At 42.8% G+C, this 20183-nt stretch overlaps 1 protein-coding gene across 1 annotated transcript; it reads left to right on the plus strand.

The window, feature by feature from the left end:
* Positions 1-1394: 1394 nt before the first annotated feature.
* Positions 1395-19265, plus strand: cnn3a (calponin 3, acidic a). Its single transcript, XM_036521119.1, has 7 exons — positions 1395-1655; positions 15428-15549; positions 16425-16491; positions 16776-16913; positions 17135-17251; positions 17428-17574; positions 18050-19265. The coding sequence occupies exons 1-7, from the start codon at positions 1599-1601 to the stop codon at positions 18386-18388; spliced, it is 987 nt and encodes a 328-aa protein (XP_036377012.1). The 5' UTR covers positions 1395-1598; the 3' UTR covers positions 18389-19265.
* The last annotated feature ends 918 nt before the right edge of the window (positions 19266-20183 follow it).

Genomic DNA, 20183 nt, shown 5'->3' on the forward strand with positions numbered 1-20183 from the left:
CATGTTTTAATTTACAGCCATGTAATGCACCTCACTTGTATGACACTGGCGCAACAGGTTCTGGTGTCACATTTTACAATGACTGTGAGAATGTTGCAAATGGGCTATTAAGTGACCAGTCCACAGAAGTCTTATGTTATTTTACCACATCTTAAGTCCCCATAATTGCATGCACTACAAGTAAACAAGTGCTTAGGACAGCTAGCACTTGCAATTTGTGTCAAACTGGTCTGTTTTTTTTTTGTTTTTTTTTGTCCAGTTAAAGATTAAGAAAAAACTTAATTCCTCCACCATCATAGACAGAGGTTATGGAATGTCCATGTGTATGTCTATCTGTAGGTGGTCAGGACAAATGGATAACTTATGGACAGGTTTGAATGACGTTTAGTGCAATCGTGGTATTTTGGATAAAAAAAAAATAGGCTATATATTTAGGGCTTCTATGAAATCGATAAGGATGACAGGGATATGCACTGTACCGTTTGCCAGTCTGCTCTCGTTGAGTGCCCTTTTATTCAGGCATTGAAAGAGGAGTGTCATTAGGAGAGAGATAGGTATCTGAACAAATAGAACTTCCTTGTCGCATTGTTTCCCCCTCACGTCTTTGTCCTCTCTTCAACCTTGATGGCAGATTAGAGGTCACTGGACTCAGCACCTTCCATGTATTAGCTGTTCAGCTCAAAGTAAATAAGATATGCTGCTTCATGGTATCGCAAGGACGTTAACTGATTTATGTACACTGCCTGATTGAAACATCCTGACACCACGCTCTGGTTACGTTTTTTTTTTTTTTTTTGAAATCTTTGGGATGATACCAGATGGAAAGATTCCCTTGTCGTCTGTTTTTACAATCACGTCTTTGACTAATAGGCTTCATGCAATGCAGATGTTCAGAGAAATGGGTATCAGTTATGCCAAGAAAAACTGTGGTATATAGCGTGATTATGTAACAGTTCTTTGATAATTGATTCTGTCTGGACCCATGCCATAAACACTATATTTCTTTGCGTGAATCCTCAGAATGAGTTACATAGTGTATCAAATATATCCCAAATTGTCGATTTTAAAAGCACGATGCACGTCGCCAATCTGAAGGGGTCCGCATCTAAGCTTTGGAAGTAGACAACCTACTATTTTTCCAATGATGATTTGCTAGAACCTCGAATAAAGACACGAATATAACACGGAAATGTGTGAAACTTCACTAAAAGTCGTTTTTCTGATTTTTTAAAAATTATTTTCCTCAATTTAACTCATACATTCAACTACTGCAACTTTCAGCGCCGCTGTCCCGAGCGCAACAAAAGAAAGACGGTATGTAAAATTGACGTCTCTGATTGGTTCGAATGTATCCGTCAATCGTCTTTCGACATTTTTTTTCCAGCACAAAACTGAGCTATTGAAACGAGAACTTTCTGTGGCGACGCTATCTTCCCAAAACTGCTCTGATCAGTCGAGCACGCACGGAATTTATATATCTTTGTGGACCGCGCCGAACTGAATCAAGTAACTACGCCTTGTTGTTTGAAATCAAAGGACTAGAAAAGACTCGTACGTGGTTGTCTGAAACATTGACACTTTTAAAAACTTTAAAGAAAATGGCTCAGTTCAACAAGGGACCTGCTTACGGATTATCTGCAGAAGTCAAAAGCAAGGTAAGAAACGGGGTTTGCTTACCGCATGATTTAATTTTCAGTTTATCTTTATTGAATACTACTGTTTTGAACTGCCTACTGTGGGTTGTGAGCTTTCATGCTCCAGTTGTATCCGTGAATAGCTCTCGCTAATGGTGTGATTCCGCAGGGCTTTTGATTCGGCGAAAACTGGGACCCTTTGGGAAGTCTAAAATAGCTGGTTGGTTTAAGGCTAGTCTTCGTTACAATGGTACAATTCTTAACTCCAATAAGCAGCTTTTGTTCTAATAACGGGGAAAGTGCAGATAGTACGAAGACTTCAGCGCACTGCCGATGATACGCATATCTAATGATTTTTCTGACGATGGTTTGCTCGTAGGCTGCAGGGAACGCAAGAATAGCTAGACTACCTGTTCAGGAGCTAAAACTTGCAAACACAGATCCACGGCATTCTCCCTACAAAATCGGAAAACAGATGCATATTTTAAGTTATTTTTAAAATCAACTCTTGATTGAATAAATTCGACTCCACTCGTCTAATACTAATGCTTAGTGTACTTACTAAAGAGTGTCAAATCTACTGCTATATAGTCAGTATTGTATAATTTAAGCGACGTTATTAGCCTATTGTTGTCACTACAGATATATAAATAATGCAGTATTACTTTAGATGGTTTTTAGTAAGTTATTACCGTGATTCCATGAGCCATAAATTTCTTAAATGATCGAAAGATTTTTTTAAACATGGCTCTCCTTATTTGCGATTCATATAGCGAATAGATTTCACTGTTTTCAGAGGCACCAGTTTGGCAGCGGGTATGGTGAAGCCATATGAATGAAATTCATGTCTAATTCATTGTTAAAGGTTGAAGGGAGGAGCCTTGCACAGGCAGCGTAAAAAGCCACATATCTGATTATTCGCCTGTCTTATAAAACAAAAGTTACCATATTTCATTGAAACAAACGAAAAACACGGAAATTTTAGTAAACCAAATGCGCAAGATGATTTTTAAGTACGTTATTGTCAAGAATAGGGTTATCTTGCAAAGCGAAACAATAATAGTGCCACCGTCAAAAACGACAAATTAGATGAAATTTCGCCAACTGTCTCTAGAATATCTTTTGATTGAATCGAAAGCCGAATCGTCTCACAGATAGAATGGTATTATCCCGAGTATCTATAGTCAGTGGATAAAAGCAGAGTCGGGATATTGTGTTGGTTGTGCATACCAAAGGTCAGAACGTACGTGTAGGATGAAGTCCCTGTCCTTTTTGAAATTACTAAAGCATGACATCATCGGTTATCCATGGGAAGCGAGTAGGCCAGAGGCGGCCAACTGGTTTCCATATGCCGGTTCCAGATTGGTTAACTTTGGGTTCTCCCTCTTCTTTTTAAATGCACCAAGGAGAAATGTGTCAGGATAATGTTACTTTTGTCAATGCAATGTTCATTTATAGTCTTGTATACATACAATATAATTAAGTGTTATTTGTGACCCATTTGTGGATTTTTTTTTTTTTTTGAGATGTTTAGTAGTGGTGCGTTTCAACTGGTGTTCTTTGCTGATGCGTAGTTAAGAGCAGGATGGCGTTCTAAAATTCCGTGTGTCATATTTGAACGATGTTCAAATTAATGGATATTGTCAAACCTGCTCTTATGTAAGCCATTAATCACGCTCAAGGATACTGTTACTGTGATTGCAAGGTTGCTTACTTAAGCACCTATCAGTGAGAAACAGAAAAGACAAGGCAAGCTGTTTCACTGGGCAACAACACCGACCTGCAGTGTCTGTGGTATGAACACATGAAGTGTTCAACCCTGTAATCCATCTTATTAGAAGTGGAATAGCCAGATTCTAAGTAATGCCTTAGCTTGACAAGGCCTAATAAATAATCTGAAGACAGTCTATAGTGAAAAACTGCTGTGGTAAATGGTACTCATTTTGTAGTTTTTTTTTTTTTTTTCATTTCTGTGGTATGTAATTAACTAGGATATCTGGATATCCTAGTTAATTACAAATGGTTGTACGGTATTATGGTAAGGGTCAGTGGAGGTTAATACTTCATTTTCACTGAATCTTGCTGACTGTGTTATTATTTAACTTGTCTGTGAGTTTTCCCATCTGGTCACTCTGTGAAAGCAGTGGGAGAAAGTGCACAGAGGTGAGTAGGCTGCAGTTTGGCGTCACGCATGTCAAAGTGTCATGTTGACAAATCATGTTTCAGGAGACCGAGTACAGCATGTCTCTGGCTTCAGGCAGTACTCAGGCGGTATGATCAGGCGCTACGGCTCTGCCACTGTGTTGCCCTCTGGCTCCATGGAAGTTTTAACACATGTCTGTTGAACACCTTACTTGCAGCACCCGCTGTGAAAAATGTTAATTTAAAATTTAATTTTTAAAGGTTTTCAATACTATACCTGCTCAACTTCTGTTTGATTCTTACAAAGCTTTTCAGTTCATTTACATGTAACTGGGTCAGATGAAGAATTTTGAAATGGGTCGTTAAATTTAGCATATTAGGTTTCCCTTTGACCAGCGTGAAATACTTTCCATGTTGTCTGCCAAACACACCCAATCTTGATGTGGTGACGTGCCTAGCAGTGGTTGATAGCTTGTGGAAGGAGGGATCATTCTGGGTTCTAGCGGAACTTATGTGTGAACACACAGACATCCCCTGAAATAAACTTCTACTGTCAATAAAGACCAGACTTTTCACATTTCATTAAAAGAACAGTGTGTTTCTCCCCAAAATATTGTCAATGACAGAAGAAAGCTTGATTCTGAATACACCACTTGAAAGACGTTGTTGCATACTGATGCAAAACATGTAGGGGTTCAGTTTGTTCATCGCAGAATAGCATTATGTTGCATTTGCTTTGTCTTTGTCCTGTGCAGGAGTTTGATGCAGGAGAAGGGCCTCTGTGGCAGCAGGGCTTGCTGTGCCAAATGAACCAGTTATGTAATTGATTTAATCCATTCGGATTGGGCATGAGTGGTTAGATCCACCACCAGTCGGTAGATCACCGTTAATGTAATTGGTTTGGCGCAGCTCTTGAATAGTTCCTTGTGATAGCAAATGCTAATAGCAAGTACTGAAGTCGGGTGCAACCATTAAGTTTTTGGAATCCTGTCACTTCACTAACACAGAATCATTTTACAGATGACATCAGCGAACACAAGGCTTAAGTTGTGTGGGAAATGGTCCATGTCGGGACAGTAAACCCCAAGAATTTTCTTCCCTTAATTTTTTCTAATGGTTGGCATATTGTTTGTTTTGCACAGTTTATTTGAAATGTGAAATTAGCAGTTTAAAATGTTTTTGAACAGGTTCCAAGCCTTCTTTGTAGTTGCATTTCTTACTTAATCTTTTTTTTTTTCCAATCCATTTAATCAGATTTGTAAATGTGTCTATGCAATTGCTGTGTTTTTTGTGAGATTTAATTTGCTGCCTCTGGGAGGTTTGGCATAATTGTTACTTTCTAATTTTAATGTACATTAACATGCCTGCTAGTTCATAGTTTATTGTCTAGTATTGTCTAAAAAAGCACATTATCCTTATGGGGCCCATAGCAGTCAGGCCCTTACTGAACCTGGATGCTTTATAAAAAATAGTGAGGTACTGAGAAAAAGGAAGAAGATGGAGTTCAGTCCAGGTCACCAGAGGGGATTAGGGGATCATGGGTTTTCTCCTGTTCTGAAGGGGTGCACCAACCCCCAGAAAGTCAGTACTGACCTTGCCTATTCCCAGAATGTCAGTTCCAGTACTCTACAGCTGTACGGGGGGGAGAGAAATGGAGTGTTGCTGTCTTATCACTGAGCTGAAGGCAAATGCTGATGAGAACCGAGGGGAAAACAGTTATGCTTTATGTAATGGGTGCTGGGAGAGCTGAGCTCATGCGCTAGGCCCACGACCCACTCTGTGAGTATCTCCTTCCCACACTCCTTTTCTCTCTATCTCTCCATCTGTCATAGTATCTCCCCACACTTTCCCTTTATCTCTGGGTGCACAGCCCTTTCTTCCTCTACACATCTTTCTGTGTGCACATACGGCCTCTGTGATGGTCGTTCCTCGCTAGATGTCTGCCGCTACACACAGAGCAATCATGTTGATCCTTGACCTTGGCACATTTACAAGATCAGTATGTGTTATATACATTTAACATTATTTTTATAACGATAATTTTATTGTTTTTATTGACATTATGTTACATTTTTAAAGATGGTTTTTGTTTCTTGTTTACTTCCCTTGCCTATCAGGTAAGCTAACAGACTTAAATATGACAGCTTACTAATCACTGGCACATACTGTAGCCCAGTTGTTGAAGACTAAATGAATCGCTGATGATAGTCCGTTTTTGAAGCCTTTGAGGAGATCAACCTACACAATATGTTCTACAACAACTCTTTAACAGGTTCTTGACATGATTTTAGCTAATGGAAGACAATTCATATATTTTTTAATCTATTTATTTATTAATTTCTTTTGGTAGAAAGACACCACTTAGAGAGCACTTGATCTTAGCAGTGTAACACTGGAATAATTATTCTTAAAATATGAAAATTACAAGACAAATCACATAAAACCTAGAAAAGAAACTTAAAAATTAGAAAGACCAGTTGCTGGAGAGCCTTACCTTTGTACCTTTGGATACTGACCTTTAATAAACTTTGTGTTCAAATAATCCAGCTGCACAGCAGGTAATAGCATGAAGTTACAATTTTCATTCTATTGTCCTTTTTTAATTATATGCTTTGCGTGAAAGGTATTAGCATTATCCTATCAGATTGGCAGGACCCCAAATTTCAATTAAGGCTTCCTGTTTGATCAAGGTAATACATTTGCTCCCTGCACTCCTCTCACCAAGAAGCTAAATAATAGGGCTGTTGCTTCAGTTAATGGTGGGTTGGAGTTCTTGGCTTGTCATAATCCATTTACAAGACTGCAGAGTTCACAGGGTTTGAAAATCCTTTCTTTTTCCTCTTCACATTAAAACCTACAGTGCTGACTCCAAGCTGCAGTTTGATCTCTGTGAATAGGGGTTTTTCGTTGAATAATGGTAGTATGCGTCTTTTGTGCAAATGCAGTGCAAGCCTTCAGATTCCTTCATTTTTGTGGTCTTGATATTGACTTTATAATATGCTCTCAACGCCCTCTCACTTATCTCTCTCAGCTCTGCCTCTGAATCCCTTTATTCTGTTTTCGGGAAAACAGTGAGCTTGCCCATACTGGTCTGTCATTTAATCACCAAGGTGAATGTTGAATAATCAAACAAATGTCTCCAACCAGTTGGTGTGCTTGGGTTCAAACTCCAGCAGTGGAGTTGTGATGCACCATTGTGTGAAAGAGTCCCTTTTCAGAGCTGTCTCTCAGCTGTAATCCTCAGTATGTGTTTACTTACATGCACAGAAATGCCCTTTTCACAGATACATTGGATAAATGGGACATTTTCATTGTAGAGTAATAGAGGCCGGATGTTTTGGTCTCGAGTTTGTCAAAAGGTTTCTCTGGATCTGCACGTGCTTAAAACTTTTGGGTCAAATAACAATATAAAGAACCACACAATCGCTCAGCTCTGGTATACAGCTGTATTTGTTTACAGTGTCAAATGCACTACTTTGACCTATCTATGTAATGCTGCATTCACTCCAGAAAACTGTGATACAGTGCATATATGCATACATGCAGAACGTGCACCACTGTGACTGAAATAAAATGCTGATTCCCTGAAAACCTCAGTTGAAGGTCGTCTGCGGCCCACAAAGTCAGTCCTCATCGGCCCAGACCAAACCATGATTTGACACCATAGCTAACAGGTGTTTTCTGTTAATGAAGATCAACAGGAAACACTATTCACTCAATGTCTCACTTCTTCATTTGTGTTTTTACTCTAAGGTTGCTTCTTACATGCTTGTTCAGTTTACACATTTGGTAAAATCAGGTGTTCTTGCATTGTACAGAGTCACAGTTGACACAGCCTAAAACTCACAAGTATAGGAATGGTTTTTGATTCTTGCTCTGAGCCAGAGTATCCTAACCCAGGCCTGATTTGGTAATGAATATGGGCTGTTAATTCTGTATTAAGGTGCAAAAAGATGGGAAAAGGTGAATTTGCCCTACATTCGACCTCTTTAAAAGGGCATACAAAGTTTATGGATGACGAGGTGAGAGTAGTGGCTACGCTCTGTTACTGCTGTTTCCTGACCTGGAACTGGAAAAGTGGATAGAGTAGATGCAGTTTTCAAAGGGTCCAGTTTTCATGCTCAACATTATTTGATTCTTACAAGTAATTGGTTCTTAAAAGTAGAGTTTTGTGTGGATGAATATTGCTTTTGTCCCAAAGGCTGATAAGCGATACCCTTTCTTCTATTCGCAGAGTCTGCCAGGAAACCTTGATCCTGATTGTGCCTTTGCACAGTAGTGTCCTGGATGGTAGTGACTAGTCAAAGACATCCAGTTGACCACAGTAGTCCAGTTACAACCTTTGTTACCACTCATGTTATTATAGTGAAAGTAAGACAATCTCAAAACTATTAGTGTAGTCTTTTAGTACAGGGTACTTCCCATCACTCTGAACAAGGCATGCTTGGTAATGGGCTATCATATCCATATCTTTATGGAAATGACTGTCAGCTCCTAGTCTTTCAGAGAAATAATTGTTGATAAAATCATGAGAATATTTTCATCCATTTATTTACTCATTACATAAATGTTTATGTGAAATCTTGAACTCACATTATTGTTTTTGTGTGTGTTTCCGCGCGCTTGGCCAGGCCATAGTAAGGTCTTGGTGTGTGTGTGTGTATGTGTGTGTGCTTTAACATTGTGGAGTCTGAATTTGCTTTTGGGTGGGCGAATTGTTGACACAACAAATGTGCTGTGCAGTGGCTTGTGATTCTCCGATTGTCGGGAAGAGAAAACGTGCGCGGGTGGCAAACGAGTGCCCGAAACGCGTTGGCAGTGAGAGCCGCTTCACTGCTACGCGATGCGCTGCACTGCCAAGTCATTAATTCAGCAGAACTGTACAAGTGGACACCTACTCTGACAACTTTCCATCCAGCAGCTGTCTGAAGGAGGCTGTGCGAGTGCGAGAGGCCTAAGTGGAAAAACAGAAAGCGTTTGTCAGTGTGTCTGGCTTGCGTGTGCGTACGCACGCATACACACCCCGCCATACCTTCCTTGCTCTTTCATTAAAAAAAAAAAAAACACATTTGTGTCTTTTTTTTTCCTCTCTGCAGCTTGCTTTATCTGGCTCTCGGCTCCATGTTGAGGGCTTTATGCGAGGTATTGTTGCAGTGCGTGTTGCGCCTAGCTTCATCTGCGACAGGATCAAGTGGCTGTTTTGGAAAATTTGCGGCATCAGGGGTGGAATGGGTTGCTCTGGCTCCCAGCTGTTGGTTTGACATTATAAACACACTGCTTGTGACCAGAGGGATAGTGAACTATCATACACTTGAACAAGGTCCTTATTTACCCATCAAAGCTGTATGTGTTCTGTGCAAAAATGTGCTGTGTAAATCGCCTAGATAATTCTACTATTAGTGCAAGTAGTAGTACTAATAATAATGATTAAACCATGCATACATGTATGGTTGTCTAATAACTATGTATCAGGCTGTATGAGGATGTATCAGGATCTAATAGTTATTGTGTTAACTCAGCTGATGGAAGAAGGCCTGTCTCTGATAATGTGATCTCTTGAGTGCTCTTCTAGTGTTAACGCTCTGGAACTTTGGAAGGAGATTGCAACATTTTGATTGCAGAGGTTACAGCCGCGGCCGGGACACACACACACAGCTTTGTCTGTCTCGCTCCTGGGAAACTCTTCTCCCTTTCACATGTGTGGGTGTGCGCCCCCGCCCCGCGCGTGTGAGCGCTCCACTGTGCGGGGTTCCCAGCAGCGCCCCAGCACGGCGCCCTGGAGGGGGGCCAGCGAGCCGTATGAATGGAGGCTTCATTCAGGCTTCTGTCCTGAGAGAAGGCGAGAGAGGATGAAGAGATGAGATGCTGGAGCCGTGCCCAGTGGAGGCGGTGCCGAGTCCGGCCTGCGTAACGCTGTAGCCGGTCGAAGACGTGCCATACCTGGTCAGGGCGGTACGGCGCCCGGTCCAAGTTCTGTTGTAGCTCATTGAGGTGGTACGGTGTGCCGTCAAGGTGGTGCTGTACCTTGTCAGGGTGGTACAGTGCCCAGTCCAAGTTGTGTTATAGCACAGCCCCAACCAGCTACACCACAACTTGGACTGGATACTGTACCCCCCAAGTACAAGTACTACACCCCCTCCACAGGCTACAACACAACCTGGGCTGGATACTATACCCCGCGAGCAGGGACAACGCCACCTCGACCACACACTCTACCACCCCAACCAGCTACAACACAACTTTGAGGGTACTGTACTGCCCTGACCTGCCGTATGCAGCCCAGGTTGTTGTTGTAGCTGGTTTAGGTAGAGCTGTACTTAGGGTAGCACTGAGATGGAAGGGCAGCATTGCAGTGCACTCCAACATTCCTCCCTGGTAATGTAGTGCTTTATGCAACGCGCCAGCAGTGTGCAGCGTTGCTGCAGATACTGTAATGAGGGAGGGGGGGGGGGGGGGGTGCTCCCTGCAATGTGCTGACGGGGGACTTTTCCCGGGATCGGATCAGCTTGTGCTTTGCTTTCAGCGCAGCTCATTGTCATTGCCATTTAACCCCCGCGCTGCCATTCCAAGGCACATGGCTCCAGGAAAACCCCTGTCCTGCTCTTCCCAGGGTTTGAAGTTAATGGGTAAGAAAGATTGGTTCAGGTTTAATTCATCTCTTTTTGAAATCGGTGATATTGGTTTTTAAAGTAGTTTTGTTTTGCATTTTGCAGGTTATGCAAAATAATACTGATTTTTGTGCTATACCTATACAAGAAGATGAGTAAAAATAAATATGAAGGCCCCATTATTATGAATAAATCTGAAAGTATGGTACACCCTGAGTTAGATTTTCCTTGTTTTCTGTGAAGGTCAAAATAAGGGGAACATGTCTCATAAGCCCATAGTAAGTCTGTTCTAATTAAGTTTCAATGCCTGCAGTTGGCAACAGTATCATTATTGCAAGTGAATAATATTACAAACATTTTATGGAAGTTTATCAGTCGTATTATCTATCTAAAGATGGAACAGATACGCTTTTATTAAAAAGTAAAAAAAAAAATACTCACAGTAGCTGTAATGGGAAGTGAGGTTTCCTGGGTTCTGAGTGTCGGAGGGGAAAGGGAAGCTAATTGGCAGGCCTTCATGGCTAATGGAATTACACAGTAAGGGATTAAATGAGCCAGACAAGCTTTGTCAGATGCAAATAGATTTCATTTAAGTTTAAAACAACATCTTGCCAGACATCCTGGTGTTTATCTGCCCTACAGTTATAATGTACTTAAGGTCATGAGTCAGTCTTTTGTCAAAGCTTTTTGTGTCAGTATTCATGAAATCCCAATGTAGGTCTAATTGTGGATGCTCTTTTTTCTTTTCTTTAAATACAAACACTTGCTTTGTTTGATGCCACACATACTTTTGAAAAGTCTGGACTTTTAGGCCCACCAGAAAACCCCACCCAACAAATCTTTCCAGAACACTATATAGAGCACTATATACAGAAAATATCGTCACACCCTGTGCTTGGCTGAACACCTTTTGATCTAATGCAAGGTTAATTATTAAGAAGCTCCACCTGGACTAGCTGTGCAATCCTTAGTCTCAAGTGTGATTTAACAAATGGGTGATGAGAACCGAAAGGGGTGCTATTGTATCCTTCTGCATTCAGTCTGATGACTCATAAACACTACGTGCCAAAGTCATAATGGCAGCGTAAAAGCTGTTTGTATCAAAGAACTAAGCAATTTGAAGTCATTTTCTAAATGAGCCCATGCGCGAGGTTGGGTTGAAGTGTACTGTTAATATGCGGCTCGCTACCCTGTGCTTAGAGTCGGTGGCCCGCGTTGCATCGATTGCTTCGCATCGAGGCCCCTGCAGTGCGCTTCCCCGAACCCGGCCAGATGTTTCCCTACGTCTGTGCGGTCATCAGGAAACGCTTAGGCGGCCGCACCGTGCCATGCGTCCTGCAGAATGAAGCCGTTAGCCTTCCAGATTCTCCCCTCGGCGGCTCTCGGCTTTAACAATTCTGTCGAGTGTAGATCTGTATCCCTCTTCCCTCCGTCCTCACTCTTGATCTGTCTCTCTCTCTCTCTCTCTCTCTCTCTCTCTCTCTCTGTGGACTTGGCTGTGTTCCTGGAGAATGACTGCTGGAATAAATGGAAAGAAAGGGGCTCTGCCCTCTAATTTATGTAGCTCTCTCTCTCGCTCTCTAGCACAGGATCAATGTGCTCTGTGCTGTGGGTCTCTTTAAAGGGTGCAGTCTCCCAATTAGCGGCCATTAATTCCTTGCTGGTTACGCTTTGAGGCTCGCTGTTATGGGTGGTGGAGTCAGGGTTCCCTTGCTGACCTTGTGTGCCGCACTCTGGCCTTAAAGTGTTCCAGCGTGGAGGCGTTTTTGGAAAATAACATCAGCTTTGCCCTTTTAGAAGATAGCCTGACATTATGGGTGAATAGCCTTCTTTCTGAGCTCACGCTGAATCACAGAGTGCCGTTCAGTGCGCTCCGAGTCTACTGTCCGCTTTCCGATATCCATCAGCGTTGTGATGAGGATGGGGCAATGGCTGACTGGACGTGAAATAAGCATGGAGTTTGTGTTGTAAGAGTAAGCAATCTTCAACAGGTTTACGCATTTCCAGATTTTAATCCTGCGCAGGGGACTGGAATTCAGCTTTATCAGAGGTTCCGCTCATTTTCACGCGTACAAATCAAGCCTGCTTTGGTTTGCTCAACATTTGTTTTTATTCATTTCAGTTTGTTTACAGTTGGCAGCACAGCCAGAGGATGTAGTAGCAGTGGAGATGATGATGAATCGATTTTTAGCTCGCAGGGAGCGACTCTGTTGCACAGGAACGGAAAAGCCAAACAATTGGCGGACCGTGGCGAGGAACAGAACGGCAGATGTTCTGCTCCGTGCATCTGTGACCCACTCACACCCCCCCCCCCCCCTCCTTTAAAATGGGGTCTGCCTGAAAACTCTCAGAGCAGGCCTGGCCCTGACCTCCCCATCCAAGAGAGGGCTCTTTAAAGCCGTGTGTGTGTGTGTATTCCGTCACCGGCGTTGATGAGGCGGTGTTTTAAGGTCGCCCTGGAGCTAACGGGCACACTGTAGCTGCTCGTCTGTCCTGCTCACATGACATGCCTGTGTATCTGAGGGCAAAGCCCTGTACTGTTAAAGACAAAGCACTGAGCAACTTTGCGGACTGCCAGCATGTGTAGTGCCCTCAGCATTTTAAGACGCCATTTCCATTTGGTAAACTTGGAGAGGTGGGTGAAATTTACAAGAAGTATGTTCTTTTTTTAACTTATTCACATTCTTCCTTTCCAGATTTCCTTCACATCTCCAAGTTAAGTGTTTTGATGAGACAAGGATGAAATTCAATTGGAGAGTGCAGTTACAGGACACCTCATACTGGAATTCTGTGGTGGCATGAATATCCGTCAGCAACATCTTTGCTAAGCTTTTTGTTAGACTTCTGGTGCAACAGACATATCTGGCTATGATGAGAACTTGTCCCTTGATGTGACTGTAGTTCAAATTTTAAGGCCTGCAGATACCAAATTTTCCAAACTTGCTGCAGGTGGAACATTCGAGGACATGCGGTACAATTCAAATGTGGGATTGTGTAAGTAATGAGAATGTTTCAAAAACACCCCAGAGTCACAACAGAATATTGTGAGACGATAGCCTTGGTTACTAGCTCAGTGTGAGCACCGGGCGGCTGTAAGCCTGCTCAGTTACCGGATTTAAGTTGCTTATTTTTCACATAAGTTCCCATGAAAACCAATACTTTGAAAAGTGGAAGCTTTATTAATACTGAATGTATTTTTCTTTGACGTGCGTATTAGTTCGGGTTTGAGGAGCGTCACGGCTGAAACTTGTGGAGCCGTCCTTAACTGAAACTCCGCTGTAGTGGAATGTGTCCATGCAATTTCCTGTGTGACCTGCTGCCGTTGGCCCCTCTCCAGAACAAACATCCAGATATTGAGAGGGGTGTTTTGAAAAACAGGTCTCCTCGCATATCTGACTGAATCCACCAAGCCATCATAAACTTATTTTGTTTCACTTTTGATACATTTGACAATTGCAAACCAATGTTCAGTGAAGGGAAAAAGATAACCAGTTAGCATCAACATTGGTGTCCACAGATTACCTGTGTTCATCTGAATGTGCCGTTTGGTCTTCTGCTATGTAGATGCAGCCAGTGTTAACACTGATTTGTCTGTGCTTGAGGGTGTAGATGTTCTTTCAGGTGATTTGCTTATGCAGATACTCATAGCTCTTGCTGAAATGTTCAGAGGTTTTCAGGTAATCAGCCTCTTTGTGACGTGTTGGATGAGTCCTCATACACCGATGGTGCTTTCCAAGGTTAAATTAAGCCCAACCCACGAAACAGGAAGTTGGAGGCAGTGATTCAGCTGGCCCACCTATGGGTGAGCCTTATCTCTGATGCAATGACCGTGACCCAGGCGCTGAACATCTCATTCAGCCATAAACAACAAACAACAAAACGTGACAAATGGCAAAGTCTGCACTTCTCTGTCAGGAGGCCATATCTTTAGCCCGTCAGCTTTGATTTCGTTGCTGAAGCATTGCAGTTCCTCCAGTTCATCTAAAATTGTGGAAATGCTCTGTCTTGAGTGGAAGTATAATCGTGTGTTTGGCTTATATCCTTATATGTGTTAATGCCTTCTGAGATGTCAGATTGTATTTATCCACATTGTGCAGTGTGGGCCTATCTTGTAATGATATATCTGTTAATATGTTGTGAAATCGTAGTGTTGAGTTGTGTAGTACATCTACTATCTGCTATGTGCCTTGTGATTTGATGTGACATGGTAGGAAGAATTAATGGAGTAATGTTAGGAGTAATCACACACTAAGTGGTTAATATTTTCACTACTATCATGATGTGATAAAAGTAGAGAACTGTCTTCATTGCATGCAGTTTGAACTGAATGATGAAACAAGACTTTGAATGGCTCATTAAGTTTTGATTCCTTATAGAGCACCAATGATGTTTATCTGAAAATGTCTGCACTAGAACATGCTGGTGGTTTTTCATATGTAAATCTAATCCTAATCTGTAATTATTTACGTAATTAATGAGGTCCATGTTAAAAAGCTGATGAATACTTTATTTTGGCATTCATCCCAAACCAGAAGGTTTTGGCTGCAGTTAAATTATCAAGCATTTATTAACTAGCCCTTTGAGCAATGTCTGCTTGCCTGGTCTGTACTGTGCCTAACTCCAAACATTTGTGTTTAGTTTACCTTTAAATAATCATTGACTCTTTTACATGAAGTTGAGGCAAGCACAACAATGCATACTTTTTCAGAGCAATGCCCTTTGACCCTTGAAGAGCAAACCAATAGTCCAAATCTGATAAGAAGGCCAGCTTTATTCAAAGAATGTGCGTGGTATTGTTCTTTACTGTTATTTTATAACCAGTGTAATTTGTTGCACTCCTTGACAACTCCTGTTGACACTCTATAAATGTGTGGTGTCTTATTATGGGGATTGGACTATAAATTTTCAAGGGCTATAAATTGCTGTACACTCTGCAATGTGGGTGTGTTTCCTAGGTGATACTCAGCATACCAGGACAATAAAGTTGTATAGAGGCGAGAGTGGTTAAACAAGCGTTGACATTTTTGTTTCCTGTGTTCTCAGATTGCACAGAAATATGACCCGCAGAAGGAGGAGGAGCTTCGGTACTGGATCGAGGATGTGACGGGCATGCCTATTGGCGACAACTTCCAGAAGGGCCTGAAGGATGGGGTCATCCTCTGCGAGTGAGTGTCTCCCTCATTGCCTGCCTGAAGTTCTGCATGATTGTGTGTGTCTGCACATGAGCACGTGCACATTCACGTGCATGTGTGTGTGTGTGTGTGTGTGCGTGTGTGTGTGTGTGCGTGTGTGTGTGTGTGTGTGTGTGTGTGCGCGCGCGCTCGCCCTCGCTCTGCGGTGCAACCGGCCTTCGCCGCAGTCTCCGTGTCACGTCCCCCGGGGGACTGCGGTAGAGTCTGACATTGTGAGACAGAGACTGACATTGCAGGGGGGGGTGTGTCCCTCCCTCCGTGCGACTCCCGTTGTAATCCGCAGCTCGGGGCGCCGCAGAGATGCTTACTGAGATTTACAGAGCATCGATCCCAGGGCCCGTCTGCACGTCTCGCTGCAGCGGCAGCAGCACTTTGGAAAGTAATGCAAGGCAGCAGTGTGGCATAGCAGGTAAAGGGCAGGACTTGTAACTGAATGGTTGCTGGTTTGATTCCCCGCTGGGGCACTGCTGCCGTACCCTTGGGTAAGGTACTTACCCCACAATTGCCTCAGTAAATATCCAGATATATAAATAGGTAACATGTCAAAAAAACTGTGACCTGTGTAAGTCTCTCTGGATAAGAGTGGAGCATCTGCTAAATGACAATAATGTAATGTAACGCAGCCAGTTGTCCCTACTGCATTGACCTGCTGTTTGTGCTGTTGTGTAAGTGTATCATTTCTCTTGTTGCCTAGATTCCTTCATGAAACCTTTTGTTGTGTTTCCTGTTCGATGAGTTCTGAACGCATGCATGCTTCAGAGATGATGTAGAGAAAGGGGTGAGCCAGAGTTCAGTTTGCAATGTAGGTGAATTACTGTGCTATGACACTGCATACTCTTTTGTTCTAGACTAATCAACAAACTGCAGCCTGGCTCAATAAAGAAAATCAACCACTCACAACTGAACTGGCACAAGGTAAGGGCCAGGTTTTTTTTTTTATTTTTTATTTTTTTTTTTTAAGACCAGCAGCCTCATGAAATCTTTTGTCCTTAGTGTCATCCTGCCTAGAATAGTGAGCACAGGAAAAAAAAAACAGTTCCTGCAATAATAATAAGGAGCTGCAGCAACATCCTGTCTCGTGGGTGTAAGTAAGCTCCTTGGTTAAGTGATTACCACTCTGGCCAGACAACGTGTCCTTTATTGTACATTGTTGCATCTCGACCGTGTTACTGAATGGCCCTTTTCTCTTGTTCCCTCAGCTGGAGAACCTGGGGAATTTCATCAAGGCCATTCTGGCATATGGCTTGAAGCCCAATGACATCTTTGAAGCGAATGACCTCTTTGAAAATGGGAACATGACTCAAGTCCAGACCACACTCCTTGCTTTGGCTAGTATGGTACGTTCCCAGCTTTCACAAAGAGCTGGGGGGAGGGGGTTTCCCGGCAGAGGTTTCTTTGCTTTCTGTTTAAGTGTCCGGAAACATTTGGCACTCGCGTCTCCTGCGCATTTTTCAAGATGGACAGCCGTGCGGATGTGGTGGCCAGCTTTTGCATGCATTAAGCCCCTTCTTGGAAGAGGCTCAGACATTAAGCACTGTTCACTTGACTCATTTCACAGGCAAAGACCAAAGGTTTGGACACCAAGGTCGACATTGGCGTGAAGTACGCAGACAAGCAGGCGCGACATTTTGATGACGAGAAGATGAAGGCTGGCCAATGCGTTATTGGGTTGCAGGTGAGCGGCATTGACAGTGACAAGTGTCATAGGCCCAGGGCGGTGTTCTCAGATTTTTACATTTGTTAGATTTTTCTAGAATCTCATATTACTGGTTGGGTGGCTGAACATCATTGTGAGAACTTGTATTTCCCAGTTCTGGTTACCATAGATATTTTTCACTTGTCATTTTGCAGATGGGGACAAACAAGTGTGCCAGTCAGGCTGGGATGACTGCTTACGGGACCAGGAGACATCTTTATGACCCAAAGACACACACCGACAAGCCGTATGACCAGACTACCATTAGCCTTCAAATGGGAACTAACAAGGGAGCCAGCCAGGTAACCCCACAAAGTTTTAATAGTAGATAGGAAGTAAATTAGAGCAGTACCCTTCAATGTGACCTTTTAGTGAGGCACATATAGATGTTTCCACCCTTACAAATAACAGATTTCAGTTGGTCTTTGTGCACTTGAATGTGATTTTCTCCCTGACCCAGGAATCGGCATAATATGTACATGGCAGCAGCTATTTTGATATTTAGACAGAGAGCGAGATTCAAACTAATCACTGTCTGCTTTGTGTAGCAGACTTAAACAAGTGCTGCAGCTGTTTTAATACCACTGAGAGTTACTCAGCTCTGTTAAGAACTAAGTGTCTTGCGGTTACGTTGATGCTAAGCTGCAGAAGACCACATGTTCGATGATTGCATTGAGTTTTGGCCTCTCTCTCTCTCTCTCTCCCTCTCTCACACACACACACACACTCTCACACACATTCCTTCATACCCTCCATCTCTCCCTCCTCCCCTCTTAGGCGGGAATGGCAGCCCCAGGCACCAGAAGAGATATCTATGACCAGAAGGTGGCGCTTCAGCCACTGGACTCCTCCACCATCTCCCTGCAGATGGGCACCAACAAGGTGGCATCCCAGAAGGGCATGAGCGTGTACGGTCTGGGCCGGCAGGTGTACGACCCCAAATACTGCGCCACGCCCACGGAGCCCATCATCCACACCAACGGCAGCCAGGGCACAGGCACCAACGGCTCGGAGATCAGCGACAGTGACTATCAGGCCGAGTACCCGGAGGAGTACCAGGGCAGCTACCACAACGAATACAGCGGGCATTATGACGACCAGGGAATCGACTATTAGGATACGTAGCTGGTAGTCTGAGCAGTATTAACAAGTACCTTCTATCAACAGAGCAAGTCTTTTGCTATCCTCGCTAGTCTTCCTTTTTTGTTTTTGTTTTGTTTTTTTTGTTTTTTTTACTGATGCATAAGAGAGATATTGCCTTACGTGCATTCCTATCATCCAAACTGAGTGGCAGTGTTTTTAATCAATCATAGTTCTCTGTAGAAATGTAATGATATTGAGTTCTGTTATCTTATGGTTAAAAAACATTCCTTTTTATCCTCCTTTTATGAAGTACAGAGTAACTGTGAAGTACCAATTCCCTTTGCGACAACTATGCAGCATCGGCTTTGTACACAAATTTTTGCCTCCTTTTTATTTACTTTTTTAGAATAAAGCGATTTGTCCCTTTTAAAGGAGATCAAAACTCATGCGCGTCAGTCCCAGGGCACAGTTTCCGCTGGAATTCTTTAAAAGACATGCCCCCTCCTCTCTTTGTGGAAAGATCTTTAAGAAGTGTCTTAAAATAAACATTATTTTTTGAAATATATTGAAAATGAGATGACAATGGTGAGATCTGTTAGTTGAATGAGGGAGAATGTCGTACACCCTTATGTGGCCTTCTCATCTGTCCTTTCATTTACCATGAGATCGCTGGAGTGTGTCCTCAGCCATGCTGACGTGCAAGTACTCTAAGGGTTTGTTAGTCACGACCAACACAAGTCTCAGCTTAGGGCTTTTATCGCATTGTTTCCTTGTGCCATAATGTCCTCATGTACGTAAAAAATCCCCTCTCCCCCTGTATTTATTGCCATGTCTCTCAATATAAACTGTTCCTCTGTTGTATGGTTCTTTTTATGAATAAAATGTATGTTATAAATAAAGCCTTTAATTCATTGGTTCCACAGCCCTCTGTGTCTAGTTACTAGTTATTTTAGGGAATTGTCTTTTTCGTGAACGTTTCAAAGGCAGCTGGCCATTACCCTGTTTACTCTGTATAAAATCAAAACGACTTTTAAACTTCATTAAATGATGTGTCTTGCAGGAAGTGTTCTACATCTTGTGATTCAGATTGGCGACTGCCAAAACGCTCTCCTCTTCCCTGTAAACTGACGGTTGCACCGCTGGCATTATCTGTGAGCCTGCAGTAGGACCTCTGACTTCATTAACTGGCACATAGGACCCTTTAAAAAAAGTCTTTGCAAAAGCGCAGAACGGTGAATGTGCTCTAAATCTGTTTGTACGAGAAAGAAATGCCTATAAATCTTCTGACCAGAGCTGGCCTCAGAAGACCTCAGAAGAGGCTTTCTGGAAGACGGCCCCTCTATCGATGTCCCGCAGTTTCTGGAAACGTTTATGTAACCAAGCCGAGTGGAAAACTAGGGCCGAAAAATCTGCAGCGCTTATTGCTTTACAATCAAAAAAGCATTTTATATGTCGAGCTTCTACAGACCTTATATAATCATCTGGAGAATGTAAAATGGATGATTGGAAAGCCAATGGTGGCCCCTGTGCCAACTAGCGTATGATCACGCTTTAAGAAGAACAGTGTAAATATTTTGCCGCCTCAGAAACCCGTTTCCTCAGTTGTGTGATTGTGGAGAGGCGGTGTTGAATGACCGAGCTGATGAACGAGTTCTAGGTGACCGAATTCCTCCCAGCTCAAAAGTGTAATTTTGGGACATCTGAATGTTGGCTGTTGTCTTTAATCAAGCCTTGCTGTTTTGGTTTTTGCTGTAGGGGGGGACGCAGTGAGCAGAGAGGAGGAGCAGCAAGGTGATGAGTGTTTGGGTGGGGATGGAATTCTTGCTGG

This window comes from Megalops cyprinoides, chromosome 2 (genome assembly GCF_013368585.1).
Source record: "Megalops cyprinoides isolate fMegCyp1 chromosome 2, fMegCyp1.pri, whole genome shotgun sequence".
Lineage (NCBI taxonomy): Eukaryota > Metazoa > Chordata > Actinopteri > Elopiformes > Megalopidae > Megalops > Megalops cyprinoides.